The sequence below is a fragment of the Numida meleagris genome, chromosome 3 (genome assembly GCF_002078875.1).
Source record: "Numida meleagris isolate 19003 breed g44 Domestic line chromosome 3, NumMel1.0, whole genome shotgun sequence".
Classification (NCBI taxonomy): Eukaryota; Metazoa; Chordata; class Aves; order Galliformes; family Numididae; genus Numida; species Numida meleagris.
Genome location: NC_034411.1, coordinates 65622103 through 65640176, shown reverse-complemented (window position 1 = coordinate 65640176; position 18074 = coordinate 65622103). Strand labels below are relative to the sequence as shown.

The window sequence follows — 18074 nt, the reverse complement described above, 5'->3', positions numbered from 1 at the left end:
TGAATCTTGCTCAATGTACTTGAATCTCTCAATAGATATTTCATGTCTAATGTATAGACATTCTTTGTTCCCTGAAAAATAATTTCCTACCATGATGAAAGAGAAAGAAATGAAAGAGCACTTTAAACCCAGGGTACTTGGATTCAAAGACTGTACCAGTGTCTAAGGATCAGTTTTAAACAGTTAGCAGGATATAGACACTCCTTCTTTTAACAAAGGTCATTGCAAATGGAATTTAAATAGCCACACTGGTGAAAGATACAAAAGAATAAAGCTGATAGCGCTAGTGAATAATTCTTTTAATATTAAAATACTCTGCCCTGTGGAACAGGTGTGATATTAATAACACCTCTTGCACTTCAGAGACTGATCACTAACGGCAACTTATATTTGGCTTCTCGTTATTTCCATTTTGCTTACAGTACAATAGTAACAGTAATGCAGCAATGCAGAATATATGTTGCTGTAGGGGAAAATGGGATTCTCATCTGCAGCACAGAACCTGTGCTTTGGCAAATTATCGTTTCTTTTCTTCTTTTGCTTCTTCTACTATTCTATTAAATTATTTTAAGTATGAGATATCCAGTGGCTATGTGATACATTTTTTATTAATAACAAGATCATTCATAACATTTTCTAAATCCAGAAAGTTGGTCCGATGCATTCACAGAGGCAGATAAATAAAGTGCTAGCTCATGCTGACTGTGATGAGGTGGGTGCCATCCACTAAGAGCCAGGCAGAAGCACGCACCTCCTAGGAAGTCCCTAGGCATGTACTGCACAGGCAAGGCTTCATGTCATTGCAAGGCTGAATTTAAACCTCTGATAATTTAAATTCAAACAAATCAGTGCATCAGAAGTTTGCTACACCAGGCTTGTATTAACGCTATGTTACCTTTCATTTTCGTAACAGCTGTAAAAGAAAAATTGTTAAGTACCAAAGATCCATCGGCATTTAAAAAAATGGGTAGCCTGCAAACCAGGTAGCCCTACTGAGCTAGGCTACCAGTGCAATTTAATTAAAAAAATCACTTTTATTATTACTTTTCAGAAAACCTTACTGATAGCTCATAGGAACCTGATCATCCTACTGTATGGCATGATATGCTGGAGAAAGTAGTTGTTTTTGCTATAGCTAGAAGAGATAGTCCTAGGATAATAAATTACTAAATAAGGACATTTCATTTTCTAGCCATTTCTATGTTAAAAGGGAAGCCCAGCAAGATAGGTTTGTATTATTTAAGCTCCGAATATGAAGTATTTATCTTACCAACCTTGAAGTCTGGAGGCACTCCACCGACGTAGAAAACAGTATTTTCAGGTTCCAAATTCAGGAGAGAGCTAGGACCAAGAGTCTCTCCTGTTTTGATGAATTTTTCTTCTGATGTGCTGCTAAGACTGGGTACAGTTAAAAACATTTTGCCATGTCTTCCAATCCTGCAGAAGGAAATTGTAAGAGAAGAGAGTTTTACATTTGCTAGACTTAAAAAAAAAAAACAACCCACAAACAACAACAGCAAGCCCTCAGCTCAAGGAAGGGTTTTTTTTTTCCTCATTAGAAGACTGGTATTCTACAGGGAAAGAAATAGAAAAATTACAGACACTTTTCCTTCCCCCTCATGTCCCCGTGGGTCCTGGCTCTCTAAAAGCAAAGAGAATTTGCATTTATTTCAGCAGGGATAGAACCAGACACTTAAGACTACTAATGGGCAGTTCTGGGACAGCCTTTTCTTTTTTTTTTTTCTTTTTTTTTTTTTCTTCTATTAGCTATTTGAATTTGGTGAAATGCACATTGTCTGTTTACCTCTCAATTTTGATGATGCTGAAGTAAGAAGGCCAGGTGCTGACTGGCTTAGAGTCCAGAGGTATTTCCACATCTTGGTCTCCCAGATTATAAACGTAGACAAGGTTGTCATTTTTAATTGCCAGTCCCATGTAACTTTTAACCTAAAACACCAGCAGAGAAAGATGTCAGAACTACAACATTGAAACAGATTTATTGCAGCCCAGGTAAAGCACTGGGCTATATAAGACAAAATGAAATCTTTAAAAATAAGGTCTCTTGCATATTGTATTAAAATAATATATACATTATATATTTATATTTATAATTTTACAGATTAATGTTTTATATACTATATAAAATATAATTAAAAGGTTAATTCTCTAATTAGTTTCCCTCACTGCACAGAAAAAACATCTCCGATATTTTACCCATTTTTAATCAGGAAAATACAAGGTAATAAGGTTTCTACTGGCTGTAAATTGGTCGTGTTTAATGGGAAGTTGCTTATCAGTATTTACTGTGCATATGTAGGAAACAGGAAGAAAAATTTGTCTGGAGACTAGGTACTATGATGCAAATAAATCTTCTACCAGGAGGGGTTTCTCTTAATTTATATTCAGTAGATGTTCTTTTTAGAAAAGCTTAAAAAAAAGCATGCTGTTTTACATGTTTTACAAGGAAGCCCTTGCACTTTGCTTGGCACTAAATCAGTGACAGTCATTAAATCAGCTGACAGTAGACACCTCATATTTTATGAAATAGAGAAAAGGTGAGAAGAAAAAACAAGGGCAAATAAACTTCAAACCTATTGCAACATTTTTATATATATATAAAAATTGACTGGGCTGTTCTCTTACATTTTTGTTTCCGAGGTACAAAATGAATCTGTCTGGAGATGCTGCCAGTTGTGGGTCGTCTTTTTGAAGCTTTATATACAAGCTCGTGGAAGTGAAAGACTTCAGTTCCTCCACGTTGATCTTTGGATTGACTTCAACAGCTGATTGGCCTCCAAACATCATAGACACTTGGACCTGCAGTTGCAAGTGTGCTAAGTGAGACATTATTGCTGCCAGTGGACATTACTTGAGGTAAATGTGCAAGAACTTTTGGTGAGTAGCCTCTCTTACTGCTAGAATGGAATCAGCACCTATGGGGGTGCTGTTCAAAATTGTATGTTTATAACAATCGCTTATGGAAGATACTGTAAAGAAGACATAGAAAGTTATTTTTAAACTCATTAGCTATGCTTAAGAATATTAATATTAAATTAGAATATTAAATTATTTAATAATGTAAATTTCAGTGGGACATTGTTGTGTGCTTAGTTGAATTAGGGCTACATCACTAGGTATCGACCATAATGAAGTTCCTACATGACTATAAAACTTCTACCAATAATTTTTCTTTGCTTTGAGAGTACTATGGCCAATTTTCTGTTTATGAGTAATCCTGTTTTATTATTGAAGTTACAGTGATATATACAAGATGCTAATCAAATTTTAGAACATTTTAGTTCAAAATGAACGATGAACTTCAACATAACTGCAGTAATGTTTTCAAGTTTAAGCACAATATTCCTGGGTGATGAAATACCTTTAAAGAACAGTGAAACACTTCCCACATACTCATGTACTAGATGAATTTTGCCTTTTTTTGTTTTTAAAGCAATGTACATGGACAGCATTGTGAGTATGTAATAATGGACTGAATTTTTTATTTATGTGAATTAATATTGTTTTAATATATTGTTTTAATTTTTGACCTCAGTGTTCTTGTTACAGTAAAATCCTTCATAATTTATGTATGAAAATGAAAGCATTTTTATCTATTAAATATGCATGAGTCAAAGATTCTCCTACTCTGCCGAAAATTAATTTAAAAGGAAAAAAAGGAATACTGTGAACTAAGGAGAGTTCGTGTTAAGTTGCCATAATTACTCCTGCTTCTAACTAATATTCCCAGTTGAGTGATGAACTATTAGTTTTACCTGTGAATGGTTCTTTTACAGTGGCCATCATTAATGCTGTGCCTATCACTTAACTGAAGTTGCTACCACAGTAGCAACAGTCTACAGTGAACACTATGATAATATTAATTGCTTGTAAATATGAATTGCAAATATTTTATTGACTTTCACATATTTTGTTTATCTAGTTGGGAGGAGATGTCAAGGTTCAGGCTTTTGACATAGCCAAGGATAATGAAGTGCCCGGAAAGACGTATACGATAATTAGCACTAGAAACCAAATATCCCATCTCAAACTTTTACCTTGCTTGCTACACTCCTGGTTTGGGCAATCAAGTCTCTGATCCGCTGAATGCTGGAAGAAATATTGTTTGCTGGTGTCTTCTGTTCTACTTTGCGCAATTTATCCAGGAGTTGAGGGAAGACTTCTGTAAGTTTCTTCACTGCAGTTAGAAAAGAAGCGACAGCTTGTTTTGTTCCTCTTTGCAACACCAGTTTTGCACTAGGAAAATTGCTCCTTACACTCTTTAACCAGCCTATTTTCTTGTACTTTCAGAACAGGTCCTCGGTATGGTGTGTGAGAAGCACTGATTTCAGAAAGGTTAGTGATTTATCAGGATCTAGTATTTGCAAAAGTGTTTGGAAGAAAAACTGTTTTCTTTGCACAAATGCAGCTATTTTTTCATGGGACTTCTAGTTACTACTATGGTGTTGTATCTCTGTACCATTTTTCTAAAGGAGCTTTGTAAATGTTAATCATTTTAACCTTTTCATCTTCCTTCAAGGCAGTTAAATGTTGAACCCAATCTTACAGATATGGCAACTGGAGCAAAAGGATTAGTTGTCTGGCATCTCACTGGAGATCTGTGGCTGACCTGGGAATTTCAGAGAGGAGCTATGGCTCATGAGCTTTTCAAATTCAGTTTAGGGGAGCTGAAGAAGTTGCCTCCCTCTGCTCTCAGCTGTGCATTTCTCCCAGAGGTTATGCCCCAGAGAGAAGTAATGGCTGGAGAGGTGATGTATTAGCCCACTGTGCTAACAGAAACACTGCTGCTTTCAGCCTGTGGTAAAAGCCCTGTGCTTTACAATGGCACAGAGGCTTAGAAGATGATGAATATGCACCTAAACTGTACTTGCTTAGGTGCCCCAGACTCCTCAGCTTTCCTGTCTATGTATGACAGTGTCATGAATCACAGTCCTGTGCCTCCAGTTTTTTGCTGCAATGTCTCTTGGTATGTGTGGGAGAAAGACTGTGGTCAAAGGGAAATGTGGCTGCTTTAATGTGTTCAAAGGCAGAGGAGTGCTTTCCCAGAGAGATAAGCAGAGAAATTACAGAGAAAGGAAAATAACTACTTCTAATAATAATCCAATTTTGTCACGCCAGGTTCTACTGACAAGCTGCCCTTTGAAGGATATTTACACATCACATCATTTTTCATCATCAATTAAGTGTAGGTATAAGTAGCTGAGTATAATTAAATGTGATTTTAGCCACCAGCTTCATGCATACAAGAAAGATCCAGTATTCATAGTTGATTTTTAATGACATGGATTCATTGCAAAGGTTAAGATCTGATTTGTCAGGTTTTTAGTTATGTTTTAAGGGTTATCAACTTGCATCCACCCGTTCTTGTGTTCCTCCCCTTGTAATTTCACTCTTATTTGAAAAGACAGGAAGACAGGTAGAGAACCTAATCCTCAGCTGTACTGGCATTACAAAGAAGGGAAAAAAATTCTATTCTTTGCTCTCCGTTCCATGTTGTCTACAGACTGAAGCAGATCTCAGCCTCACTCAGAGTAGCACAGAGTACTAGAAAATCCCATGGAGTCCTACACAGCCTGCTTCTCTTTGGACAGAGTAGAAAGCTGTATTTGCCACAGCCTTGCCCTCTCTCAGCTTGGCTCTTTTCACTTGTTTTTTTTCTCTCCAAGTTCAGTGTAGGAGTGAGCCGTGAGGACCTTTAGGTTCTCTTGTTATTCTCCTTAAGTTCTGAAAGACCTTATATCCTATATAGGATCATATATTGCATATAAACCTTACTGTATATAAAAAGTGCCATTTTTTTCAACAGATCCTCCACGAAGCACATTCAATTAATGTAACATTATTTCCAGAATGCATTAAACATTCTACTAAAAAAAAACCCACAACAGTATAATAATTATCTTGCAGAAAGTTTGCTCTGCCTTTTGAAATGAAGCATATCACAATAATCACTTAGAAAAAAAGTCCTCTTTACTGTTAAAATAAAAAATTGCAAGCTCAGAAAGTGATACAGCAAATTTCAAACATCCCTTTTTTGTTGCTGTTTGTTTTGTTTCAATGACCAACTGAATCGTAACTAAATTTGATCAGATATCTTGAAAAACTGGCTTTTTGTCTGTTTGAAATTTGAGATATGAAGATAGAAACATAGCTGTGATATGAAAGTGACAAACTATCATCTGTTACTCCTAGTACAATTGTAAAACCTTGCCATAAACCTCTTCATTTTATACTTTATATGGCATTCTTCAACACAGAAGAATAATGATTTTTAAGTTTAGTCTTTGGAATAAAAGTAAAAATGAGTTTTTCCCAGTAATACAACACACAAAAAAAAAAGAATAGAAAGCAAATTGTGAAGTAGGAAATACCTTGACGATAACCTTCCAGATACTTTGTCTTTTAGTGTTTTCCTTCCCAAACTGTCCTTCATCCTCTCTACTGAAAACCATCAATTCCCTGCACAATGGCAACACAGGGAATATTCTCAAACACCAGAGCCATGACATGTTCTTACCCTTCCAAAAATGCCATGCAAACTTAGGTCAAGGGCAGTCTGGGAAAACCAGCTTAGAGACTTTCTCTGCCATGGCAGTGTTATGGGCATGATGCTGCAGGCACCTAGCTTAACATATTTCATGACTTTCTCTTGGGCTTTGATGGACATTCCTGTTTCCAGGTCAGCCACTCCTGGCAACACACACAGGTGATCTGAGAGCACTCTGCTGTCCTCAGGCAAGTCAACATCTGTCTTTGCAGGCTGTGAATCACAGCCACATCTAACTGGAGCACTTCCAATGCAGCCTCCTTTGTAGCTGGTACCCTACATTCTTCCTAACAAATCCTCTCATTTGTTCTCTATTCTTCCTCCTTGCCCCTCCTAATAAAAGTGAAAATAATGTCATGTTTACAAGCTTTTCTAGCAATCGCCCTGCTTAAATATTATATTTCCTCCTTATTCCTCTTTGACTCCTTTGTTTAGACTACAAAATCATCAAATCAGGGACCTTTTCAACTCTATGTTTGTACCACTGAGGATAGAAGGGCTCAATTTTCAAGTGCCTCCTGATGTTACAAAAACAATAGCTGAACTATGAATCATAATACAAGAAGTATGTAAACAAGCTGTCCACCTTTCAGTGTGACCTTGGTACCCTAATAAAACTGACTTAGAAGCCAATATGACTTCAGCCCTTAAGTGTTTTAAGCCATTTTTGGAAACGCTCACGTATCCAAAAGTTTTAAAGAGGAGTCAAGTCTCATGGCAACTGCTACTTTTAAAAATATTTTCCTGTAGATAAAATTCTGTAAGATTATAAGCAATGAAAATGCAGTGTAAACAATTTGTACAGTATGGTACTGCAGTGATTGCCTTCCATTTTAACACTACAGAATAGCAAAACTTAGGCTGCTGTACCTGCATCCCCAGCTGAGTGCACAGCACTGTCATAGGCAGCTGAGTTGTGCTGGAAGTCTTGCAGGTTCTGAGACCACAACCTCACATTCTCATCCATGGGGGTTGTAGCCTGCGTTACTGTCACAGTAGTGCTAACGGCCTCTGCAGTCTTCTGTTTAGCTTGCTCCAAGCGCTGTCTGGCCTCCACTAAATAATAAATAGGGGATGAGAAGAAATGAACACTGACAAAGAGTCAAATGAGTTGTTGCCTGTACTTCAAAAGTGATGAGATTAAGAGGATTTTATCTTCTGCAGAATGGAGATCCAACCTTGCTTATTTGGTCTTCTCTTTATTTCCACAAGGAATATTCAAAACTCCCACTGGGTGATCTATCATTATATTAATTTTTTCTTTAAATGTAACAAATCCTCATTTCCTCATTGTTCTGGATTGTTAAAGTTTTTCCTTAGATTTTGGAGGTTGTTGCATAGCCAAGGATGTTCTGTTTTAATTTGTGTTTTAAAAAAAAAAATGCATGTAAAGACTGAATATTTTTCATGAAAGTTGTTTTTCATGGAGAGAAATCCAAGACGCTAAAATGCTTTTGTTATTCCATACCCAATATATATATGTATTTTTTGTAGTTACTAAGGACTGTATTTCTTAAATCATGGCATTTTGCATATGATATCTTAGTAGTAAAAAGTAAGCTATTTTTAATAGGAATTAAGAAGAATTCTTGAATATGTCAACACTGAACACCTTTAGATATACCTGCTGGATGCTCTATGATTTCTGTTTTCTGAGAAACTAAAGTGAGATTTTGTCAGTCAAGACTGACAGTAATTAATCTCCCAAATATTTTACATGTGATGTATATGTGAATTAGATTTTGACAATCAATACAGTAAGTCCACAGATTTGTAAATTCTCCAAGCCTTGAAAAAATCAAGAGTTAAATGCGAGAAGACAGTTGTAGGAAGGAGGATCAAAAGAAATGTTAATAATTTCTGATGGAAAAATGCATAATTTTATCATGAATACATCAAAGATGGTTTTGTATTGACTGTCTTGTAGTTTCTGCCAAATTTGTTTGAGCCTTCCCGGGACTGAAATCTTAATATCAAGTTCATAGGCCATGTGCAAAGATAAAATGTACTGTAAAGCATTTGAAGGTAAAGAATCATAAAAATGAAATTTCTTACAACCTAGTTCTGCTGACTGCATTTTTGTGATGGCTCTCATCAGTTTGCTTTGCACAGCATGCATTCGTGCCGTAGTGCCATTAACATGACGGCTGGTGTCTGCAATGGTTAAATCATTACCTGTGGGGAGAAATTAGGAGAAATAATTGACTGATATCAAAGTACCATTTTAAAAAGATAAAATTTCTCCTGTTGAGGTATGTTATTAAGCCTTTAATATACCATAGGCAGTATGGTAAGATGTCATTTAGCATAGGGTATAGTAGCGCTCCTGACTTCACATAGTCTGAAGTCATAAGCAACCTTCATGCTCATACCCATTATTTGCCTTAACTCAGTCAGTGCCATCTCTTGTTGCTGAGAATACTTCCAAACTTATGCAGGAGAAGGTTTAAGAAACTTAAAAGGTCCTGAAATACTGAAGAGGTCATTTCTGTATTTTTAGTACTTGCATTCATTTTCAGTGAAAAAAAAAGGTCAAAATCCTTTAACATTTATTACTGTCCTCCACTGTTGAAATCCAGATTCCTGAATGCTTAAACTGTTGTGAATTGATTTCAGTCAACTACTTAACTGAATATATTTACACGTGAAAAGCTGTTTATGGGTGCATATATTTAAATAGTGGTTTTATTTTAAACAGTCCTTTTGTAAATGAAATAAACTGTATATTTACTGTAAGCTGCTGTCTGCTGTAGCTCCATGGCTTGGCTGAGAAGTTCTTCACTTTTACGTCTATGGTAAATGATCTGAGTATCAATTCCAACTGCAGCCTGCATGTATATTCCAAAAAAGAAAGTCAGAATAATGTTTACCAAACGTTTCCTTTTAATGTGTATAATTGTCGACAATGTATTACTTGATATAAATGTAACTGCAAAGTCACAGCAGTTTCATTTTCCTTGTTAGCATTTAAGATTGGCAGCTGAAATAGAAAAAGAAGACTGAGGAAAATTTCCTATAAGCTGCAATAAAAGTTTAGAGAAACGTACTTTTCAGACAGCAATGCAGAATAACAAAGATGCAGAAAGCACAGAAGTCCTCTTAATTTATCAGCTCTAATATTCCAACTTGGTACTCATGCTGCATGTTAGTTAGGCACTGTGTTTGAGTGTTGACTCCATTAGGTGATGAACACACGTGCTGTGTGGGGAACTGTTTCCAGTCCCCATTAACACCGTGTTAACCCCCACTCTGTAAGAAGACGACTGGACTCAAAATCCCTAGGGGTCAGGTCCCTGCAATCCAACCATTTCTTCTTTCTATCCCACTAATAAATTGCTACTAAATAGTCTTTTAAAATTACATACATTAAAAAAAGAAATAAAATATTTTAGAACAGTAAGGCCCGAGACAAAACTAGCATCCTCATCAAAGCAGTGAGCATACAAATGGGCTATTTGCCTCATTTTAACTTTCTACAAAAAACAGTTACAATCCTGTCATGATCCTTTCCTTCCATGTGGTACTGTGTGGAGTAGAAGGACTCAAGCACTGATCATCAGCTCAGGGTTCCTACAAGGCCAGGGAGTTGTCTGCACTTTCACAGGACTGTCTCAGGTTGAGTGACAGGACAAAGAAGCATCTCCCCATACTTATTGATAGGAAGGCCCTATTGCTTCTTTGTAAATTACAGGGGAATGTAGACAGGCAGAATGATTAACCACCTAGGATTTAAATCAGGAAATAAGATATGAAACAAAATGTGCAGTGAGAACTTTGATGCAGACAATGCAGCTAGATCTTCATACTTAGGTGTTCAAAGCCCCTGCAGCATTGCAAAGTTAATGCTGATATGACGACAACTACTTACATCATTGATCCGGTTTGTTGTGTTCAGTGCCAACAGTGCAGCTTTATTAGCTTCTTCAATATAACCGGCAATATTTTCATATACATTTGAAGCATTTATTGCCCTTTGTACCAATCCATTTGTATCAACGCCATGTAAATTCCTGTTAAAAAGAGAGTAAACGAAGGAAGAAACCAAACTGCATCAAATTAGTTTCAAATCGATTAGTTTTCTTAACATTCTATGAACCTTGACTACATAATTTTGCACATAAAATGTTTGGCCTGATCCATATTCTCATCATTTCTCCTCCTAAAGCAGGAGAAAACTGTGTGGACAGCAGGTACTTCCTTGGGGTATCTGACTTGCTAAAGCTCTGGGAATTTGGCCTTCATGTCTACGTGAGCAGTAGCAAGTAACTTCTAAGTTTTTATCTTTTTAAAAAATCTAGATAAATATTTCATAAATGGACAGAATAACAGGTCTATGAGTTGTCCTTCAACGGTGATAACTCCTAGCTGTGAATGGAAAGAATGGTGTGTGTCAGTGATCAGGAGAGCTGTATCACCAGGCTGTTTACGTGTTCCAAAAGTAGATGAGATAAGGGGGAGGATTAGATGAAGAACTATCCACTGGTCATGACATTTTGCAAGAAGTTGGATTTCAGAAATATAACATTGCCTTGCTGGCATGGTAGAGCTCAATGCGTATATTAGGTGGTAAATGGTCTTCAGAGGAGATTCAAAACAATTGGCTTAGGGCTGAACCTTCAACAGTTAGTAACTTTGAGTAAGCATTATTTTCTGTATTCTTGTGATAAACAGAATTCAGAGATTATATTTATATATATACTAGATGTATATTTGTATCTGCTTGTGTGTATTCACTTCAATGTATTTGCACACTGAAGACATAATAATTTCCAAATTACCATTACTGTTAGAAGAATTTTCTGCTGTATTCCCCCCAAAAAACAATAAAAAAATAAAAGCCTAACAAGTGTACACAGCAAATCCATTAAAAAAATCAACATGAAAAGACCTCAACGAACCAAACAAAAAACAACATAATGATTTGAAGATAGGCTAAAAGTCTTAAAGGATTAAAGTTTCACTGCAGGACAATCTTCTTAAAAAATAAAAGAGTCAGCACATTTCCATCTGGATATTTTCCAATTATTTCTGCTCATTTTATATTAAATTCCTGATATGCTGGAGTTGGTAGTCATTTTAAAATTATTTTAGGAAAGGATGAAGACTAGCCATATGGGGTATTTTCTTTCAAGTGATTCTACTACTCCCAGCTAGGCGATCTCAGACTGAACATATTGTTCACTTTCTAGGTTTTCTGTAGTTTGTCTAGCATTATAGAACAAGAGTTTCAGTTGCCAGCTTTGTACAGTTTTATAAAAGAAAGCCATCTGTTATTTTTTCACTGTTTTAATCTCCCATCCAGTGCGTACTAATATTAAGAAACAACTGGTATTTAGATAATATGCTTGATGAGTAGTTATAACACTTTTTCCTCTGAAAATATATGTCCATTATGTAACTTAAGGTAGAAGCTGGTGAAGTATTTTCTTTAAGAAATCACTTGCAGCAGTGATTTTTTCATGCGTAGTACCAATTGCAAATAAAGTCATATTTCAAATCTGCCTAGAGTGACTTTTTAGTAAATTGAAGGAAAGTTTGTGCATTTATAATCTTCCAGCAAAATAGGAGGCCTTGCAGTAAATTTTTGGTATTACAGAGGGCTTTTTTCACCGAGGCACAATCTACGCTTTCAGAACTATTCCATCTGTAAACCAGTTCTTAAAAAAAAAATTATCACAAATCCCATTTTATGGCCCATACTGCAAAAACATTTTTTAATGTGAAATTACTTACTGATGAAAGCAGTATCTGCCAGCCCCATTTAATCTGCCTGTATTGTATTACTTTTCAGTAGTTTGCCTTTTCTATTCTCATGCAATGGCAAGAGGAGAATGTGCCAAATTAGAAATGGGAGAATAACACACAAGATACATTTGTTTATGCTTTGAGAAGGTGAATAGATTTTGCTTTGCTGAACTTCAGATTTTCCCTCTGGACCATGAAAGTTCTTCCCATACATGAGTTCCCAGCAATTTGTTTAATGCCTATTTACAGCCAGTGTATCTAATGTCACTGTGTTTCTGCTTGCCTCAGTTCATTCAGCTTTTCAATAATTAGCACTTGTATGAACAGAGCCTACTGAAGTCAAATTTTACCGGTCCAACTCATCAGCAAGTCTTCTTAGGTTATGTGCATGCTGCATAGCCTTTTCTTCCAGCTCTTCATCAAACAGAGACAGATTGGCTATTTTTTCTTGCAATTCCTTTTTTGCTCCATCTATTTCTGCGTAGAACCCTGATACATTCTGAATGAATATGGAAGGAAGGAAAGAATATAAAAATTGTAAAATAATCAAGTCTTTTTTTCTTAGTATGCTTTATTACACCTTTTATGTTATAATGCTTTTGTTTTCTTTTATATTTTCATCAGATAAAAGAGAGTAAAGGTCTAACAAAGAGCATCTTATGACTGCTGGTGAAGCAAGACAAACATAGGAAGATAAAATTTAGCCAGAATTCAAGAAATCTCTCCAAAAGATATTAGAGAGACATGTGAGAAATATAAAAGAGAGACAGTTGAGAGATGTCTTACCATCCATTGTGTTTACTCCAGAACAGTGCCAGTGGCAAGCTTTTTGTTTTGAAGTGCTACTAGATAGGATAATTAAACCAGATCTTTGAAAAATCCCCTTGCTGTGATTCTCACTAAATTAGGAAATGGAAACCATGTTGTTCGCTTTTTTTTTTTTTTTTCCAAATCTGCAGGCCAGAAATTATTCCTCGGACTTCTAAACTACAAGCAAACTAAATACTGCAGGAGTGGGCTGGCTTACAAAGCATCCCACTAGTGCACTGTTTTGGCCCTGGCCAGCTGCCACTCTTTCAAGCCTACCTCCTTGGGGAATAACACAAGGCAGTGTGTGCCCCCGGGGCAATTTGGAGGAGACATGTTTTCGGAGTGGGACAGAGTTTAGCAATACAGATGAGTGCTGTGCCACAAACAACTGTGAGAATGGGTCCTGGACCCATTCAGTCTTGTTGCACAGAAATAGCTCTTATGATAGGAGGATATCTTGTATTCATCTGATTTACAGGAGCCTATCAGACAACTAACTCTGTATGTGTGGGCAAAGGAGAAGTACTACCCCTTTGCTTTAGCTATAGATTTTTCTTATATGAATATTTGTGGGAAGACCCAAGTGGACATCCAGTCACCTCCTCTCCAATACACAACCTTGGCGGCAGGTTTGATGATTACATCTGTGATCACAAAATACAAGAGAAAAGGATGAAACAAAGGGAGAGAAAAAAGACGGATGAGTGAAGCATGTAGATGCTCACTGCTGGTGAGGATGGAAGATGCGTGATGTTCTCATACTACACCCCTGCTACATAAACATCCTCTATGTGTAGATTTACCTGCAGGATTGGGGAACCCTGAATGATAAACTGCAGCAATTTATTTTACACAAAACACATGAGAAGAAAATATCAGGCTGATTGACTACCCTGGAATGGCTAAAATTAAAGAAAGCTGTCCTCTTCTTGTTTTCTGAAATTAATTTTCCAAGGAAAAATATTGATGTTTGTTTTTGTGTTGCTTTGGGCAACTGTGGCCAAAATAAATGTTTGTAGAGAATTTTCATTTGTCTTGAACTATCAACAACTCTTATTGTAAGAGATGAAAAAAACCAAACAGCTTTTGTAAAATGGCAAAGATTTTAGTTAGAAAAATCCCACTTTTCTTTTTTTTTCATAGAAAGTTCAAAAACCATGGGAAAGTTTAATCTTCTAAAAATTTCCCACAACACCTTGTCTCATTCATAGCTCTGGATAGGTAATATGTTTATATGTACATTTTACATTTTGACCATCATTGATTTTGAAACCGAGACATGGGATCTTAAGCCACCTTCTGTGCTCACTTGCAAGCATGAGAAAAGTACAGTCTGTCACCAGGGCACCTTTTGGCAGCCACTTATAATGAAATGACTGAGAACCCTACAGCAAAATCCTTCAATTAGTTGTGCCTACAATAAGGTGTACTTCTAATACATTATTTTTCCAAGGCAGTAAAATGTCATTATAGAGCTTTTCATCCAGGAGGTGTTATACTTTTTTTTTTTTTTCATGAAATATTTATCAGTATTTCATTGAAGCAGTCAAAAAATAAATAAATGAGTGGTTTTCATGCAGTGGTCTAAGCACACAGCTTTTTTAAAGTTCAAAAATTCAGGACATACCATTTAGACAAGTCACTGAGGCACCTACCTTTATTACCTCACTTAACTCTGAGCTGATCTTTTGTGGTTCTGCCAGAATAGCTGTGGCACTTAGCAGAATACTGTTCACTTCATCTACTTGCTCTTTTAATTTCTCTTGTTTCTACAAAACAAATCAACAAAAAAAATTGCTGTGAATTGCTAGAATAGTGTTGCCATTTCTGTTTTGTTACTAATGTTAATTGAAAAGATGAAAAGATAAACTAAATAGATTTTAGATAACTATGAAATCAAAGTTTTTCATAGATACCCCTATTAATATAATAGCATTATTCCATTAATGTTTTGTCCTTATGGGAAAAAAATCATTTATATGAATTAATTTCTTTATATATTACAGCAGGAACAGTTATTGGGATTAAGTATCAGTCAGTTTACTCTCAGCATAAACAAATCAACCACGGGCTTTTTATAGTGACCTGGAAACTTTTTTCTGCAGGTTTTTTAAATTTATGGTATTGAGAATGTTTTTCATTGTCAATAATAAACAATCTCTCTTTGAAAGGAATACTGAAAATCCAACTGGAAAATCCAACAAAGCTCACTTAAGGTTTGGTTTCATGAGCTGCAACTTGCAACTATAACAACAAAACAACAGAAAAATAAAAGAGGCTTTATACACAAAGGATCTCAAGCTTCACGTAGATGACTTCACAAGAATAGTGTGCCTGAGTTATCTTCTGAATTATTAGACCTTCCACATCATCACGAACTTCTAGTACAGCGGATTTAAAGAGCACAAAATGCAGCCACTGGTGCTATGAAACACAGAGGTTAGTTTGAATTCGTAAGATCATTCTCGTGATGAGAGGATTGCTCCCTAAACTGATCTCCTCCAGACTCCAAACAATTTCAGTCGTTAAAATGAAAACAGGTTCAAATGATCCCATATTGTTCTGTCATTTTTTTTTTTTTGCTTGATGGAAAAGTAAATCAGAAAAAGAATTTTATGTGGGACAGTCTAATTTTGCATCCCTTAAGAAAACAGAAGAGTCATCGAACTGCTGCAAGGAAAAAAAATATCTTTTTTTTTTTAAATATATGAACGATGGATTAAGTATCTTTCTGGGATGAAGGACCTCAAAGTTCAATTTCCTCATCAGCCAGATGGGATTTGAACCTAACACTACCACTCATATGTGAAATTCCCCCTTCTATGGGGGGCCCTCAGGGGAAGGTCTCCTCTGAGCTCTCCTCTGACTGATTGCTTTGTTCAAAATACTGAACTTATTCAGTATATAACAGTGCATAAGAGAAAACTACTGTTGCCTCATAGCAAGTCAGTTCACCCAGCAAGTAGGAAACCCATTTTCAAGATATCTGGTGTGACTGGTTAGAGGATGGATTTGTGCTTGCTGATGCAAAGACAGTCATCTGCTCATCCTGAGGAAAAAAAAAAAGTGGAGACATTTTACTTAAAAGAGGAGCAGGGTGAAAGTTTGGATGGGGCAGTATGAACTCAACCACAGTTGAGAACCAAAATGCACTGCCGACTTTATAAACAGAATATTTCAATAGAATATAATTACTTCTGTGAGCACGAAGTCCTTTTGCATTATAAATCAGTGCAATAGGTGAAACAATTCCACCACAATAATTATAGCAACTGTGCTACTTGGAATACATCTTCCTATGTTTAGGCATCGGTAACCACCTCTTCCTTGGCCAGCTAGGACATGTCATGCCAAAAGCTGCACACATTGTCACTTCACAAAAAAGTCATGATTTTTGCACTTCTCAACGTGTTTAGAACTGGAATGTTAAACTCATCCTGGACCTTTTTTTGAGGTGATCATTTCTAAATCTCAACGGTAATCCACCATTTAAGTACTGGTAAATATGAGCTATTTCATAGATGCTTATGATAAATAGACTGCATAATACCTCACGCTCTTGAAGATTGGCTGTGTTTTCCTTATTTATAGCCTCTGTTTGTATAACATAGTCAAGTGCCTGGCCTAATGCCTCTTCCAGGTCTGACAGCTTCATATTGTGTTCACTGAGCTGCTCCACCACATCAGAAACCAGGGATCTGGTGTCATTGTACCTCTCATGAAACTCTTCAACTCGGTGTAACACTGAAAGAAAAATCAGAGACCACTGATTAATCCAGAGCAGGCACATGCAGATACGCATAAAGTCTACTGTGTATTTTTATGCCTGTTCTGCCATCTGGGCAACAAGCAGAGACTTAGGGCAGTCACTTTAAAGCAGGGGCACTTTGGGCTGCTGCAACAGGCTCACTGTGTATGCCCATCAGAGCCATGATACTGCTGGCCTCTTTTCCACAGCTTTAGTGGGGTGGGGAAAGGCAGGAAAAGAAAAAGCTGTAGCCCTGATGTTTATTTAATGCTTGACAATATCCTGAAGTCAGCAGAGTTACACTAGCTTGGGGTAGGAGACTGGCTGTCTGAAGCTGAGATCACTTTCATGGTGGCAGATAATGGTTTCTTTCACTCTTCTTTTTTTTTTTTTTCTTTTTTTTTTCACCCCAGATTTGCTCTTGTGCTTTTTTTCCTTCAAACCATCAGGAGTAGGAATTATTATTTAATCTCTTTCACTTCTTGTTTAAGTAATTAATGACAGAAGACTGCTGGTGGACACAAAGGTCTCATATGACCTGCTCTTACATTCTCCCAAACTGCGACGTGTGCAGCTGCTCAACCACCAGCACCTGCTGTTCCTTCCCAGGGCCTTAGTATTACCCTCCGAGCTGCCCAGCATGGGCCTCAGCATTGTGTCCTGAGCTGCCCAGCCTGAGCCAGCTGCACATCAACATCCAGGTGAATGGAAAACAGATTCAAAACTCACAGTTCTCTGCTTCATGTTCCTCCTCATCTGCAAGTTGCCTCTCATTCGTGAAAGGCTTACGGCGTTTGATCTCCTTCAGCATCTCCTCAGCCACACTCAGCTTCTGGGCAATTTCTTCAGGGCTCAGCTCTTGTTGAATTGCATAGTATTTCATCTTGCTGCTGATTTCTGTGGGAAAAAGGAACAGATGGTCAATCTAGCCTGCTACAGAGAAGTAAACATTGTGGAGTACTTCTATTTTTGTGAATCCAGATCATGCTGATAGCAAAAGAAAATTTTAATTATCCTACAACTCTACAGTAGATAATTATTATCTTTAATCCAGTCTTAAAATGAAACCTGCAAATAAACACTTTCTGGCATATGTAGGGATCTCATCAGAAGACGATGAGATTAAACAGGCAAGGCTAATGTGCCTTACTTGGCTTGGCAGCTGGGATCATCTTTTCATTTTGAGCTCCGTGGCACGTAGCAGAT

At 36.8% G+C, this 18074-nt stretch overlaps 1 protein-coding gene across 1 annotated transcript in view; it reads right to left on the bottom strand.

Annotated features, from left to right (window-relative positions):
• The window catches only part of LAMA4 (laminin subunit alpha 4), a 94912-nt gene that overhangs the window by 25141 nt on the left and 51697 nt on the right, over positions 1-18074 (bottom strand). The window contains exons 10-21 of the mRNA XM_021391121.1: positions 17598-17765; positions 16671-16864; positions 14776-14889; positions 12661-12809; positions 10434-10575; positions 9297-9393; positions 8624-8740; positions 7436-7621; positions 4056-4195; positions 2644-2817; positions 1805-1947; positions 1275-1437 (exon numbers count right to left, since the gene is read on the bottom strand). Coding sequence (XP_021246796.1) covers positions 1275-1437; positions 1805-1947; positions 2644-2817; positions 4056-4195; positions 7436-7621; positions 8624-8740; positions 9297-9393; positions 10434-10575; positions 12661-12809; positions 14776-14889; positions 16671-16864; positions 17598-17765 — 1787 coding nt within the window. The remainder of the gene's footprint in view (positions 1-1274; positions 1438-1804; positions 1948-2643; positions 2818-4055; positions 4196-7435; positions 7622-8623; positions 8741-9296; positions 9394-10433; positions 10576-12660; positions 12810-14775; positions 14890-16670; positions 16865-17597; positions 17766-18074) is intronic.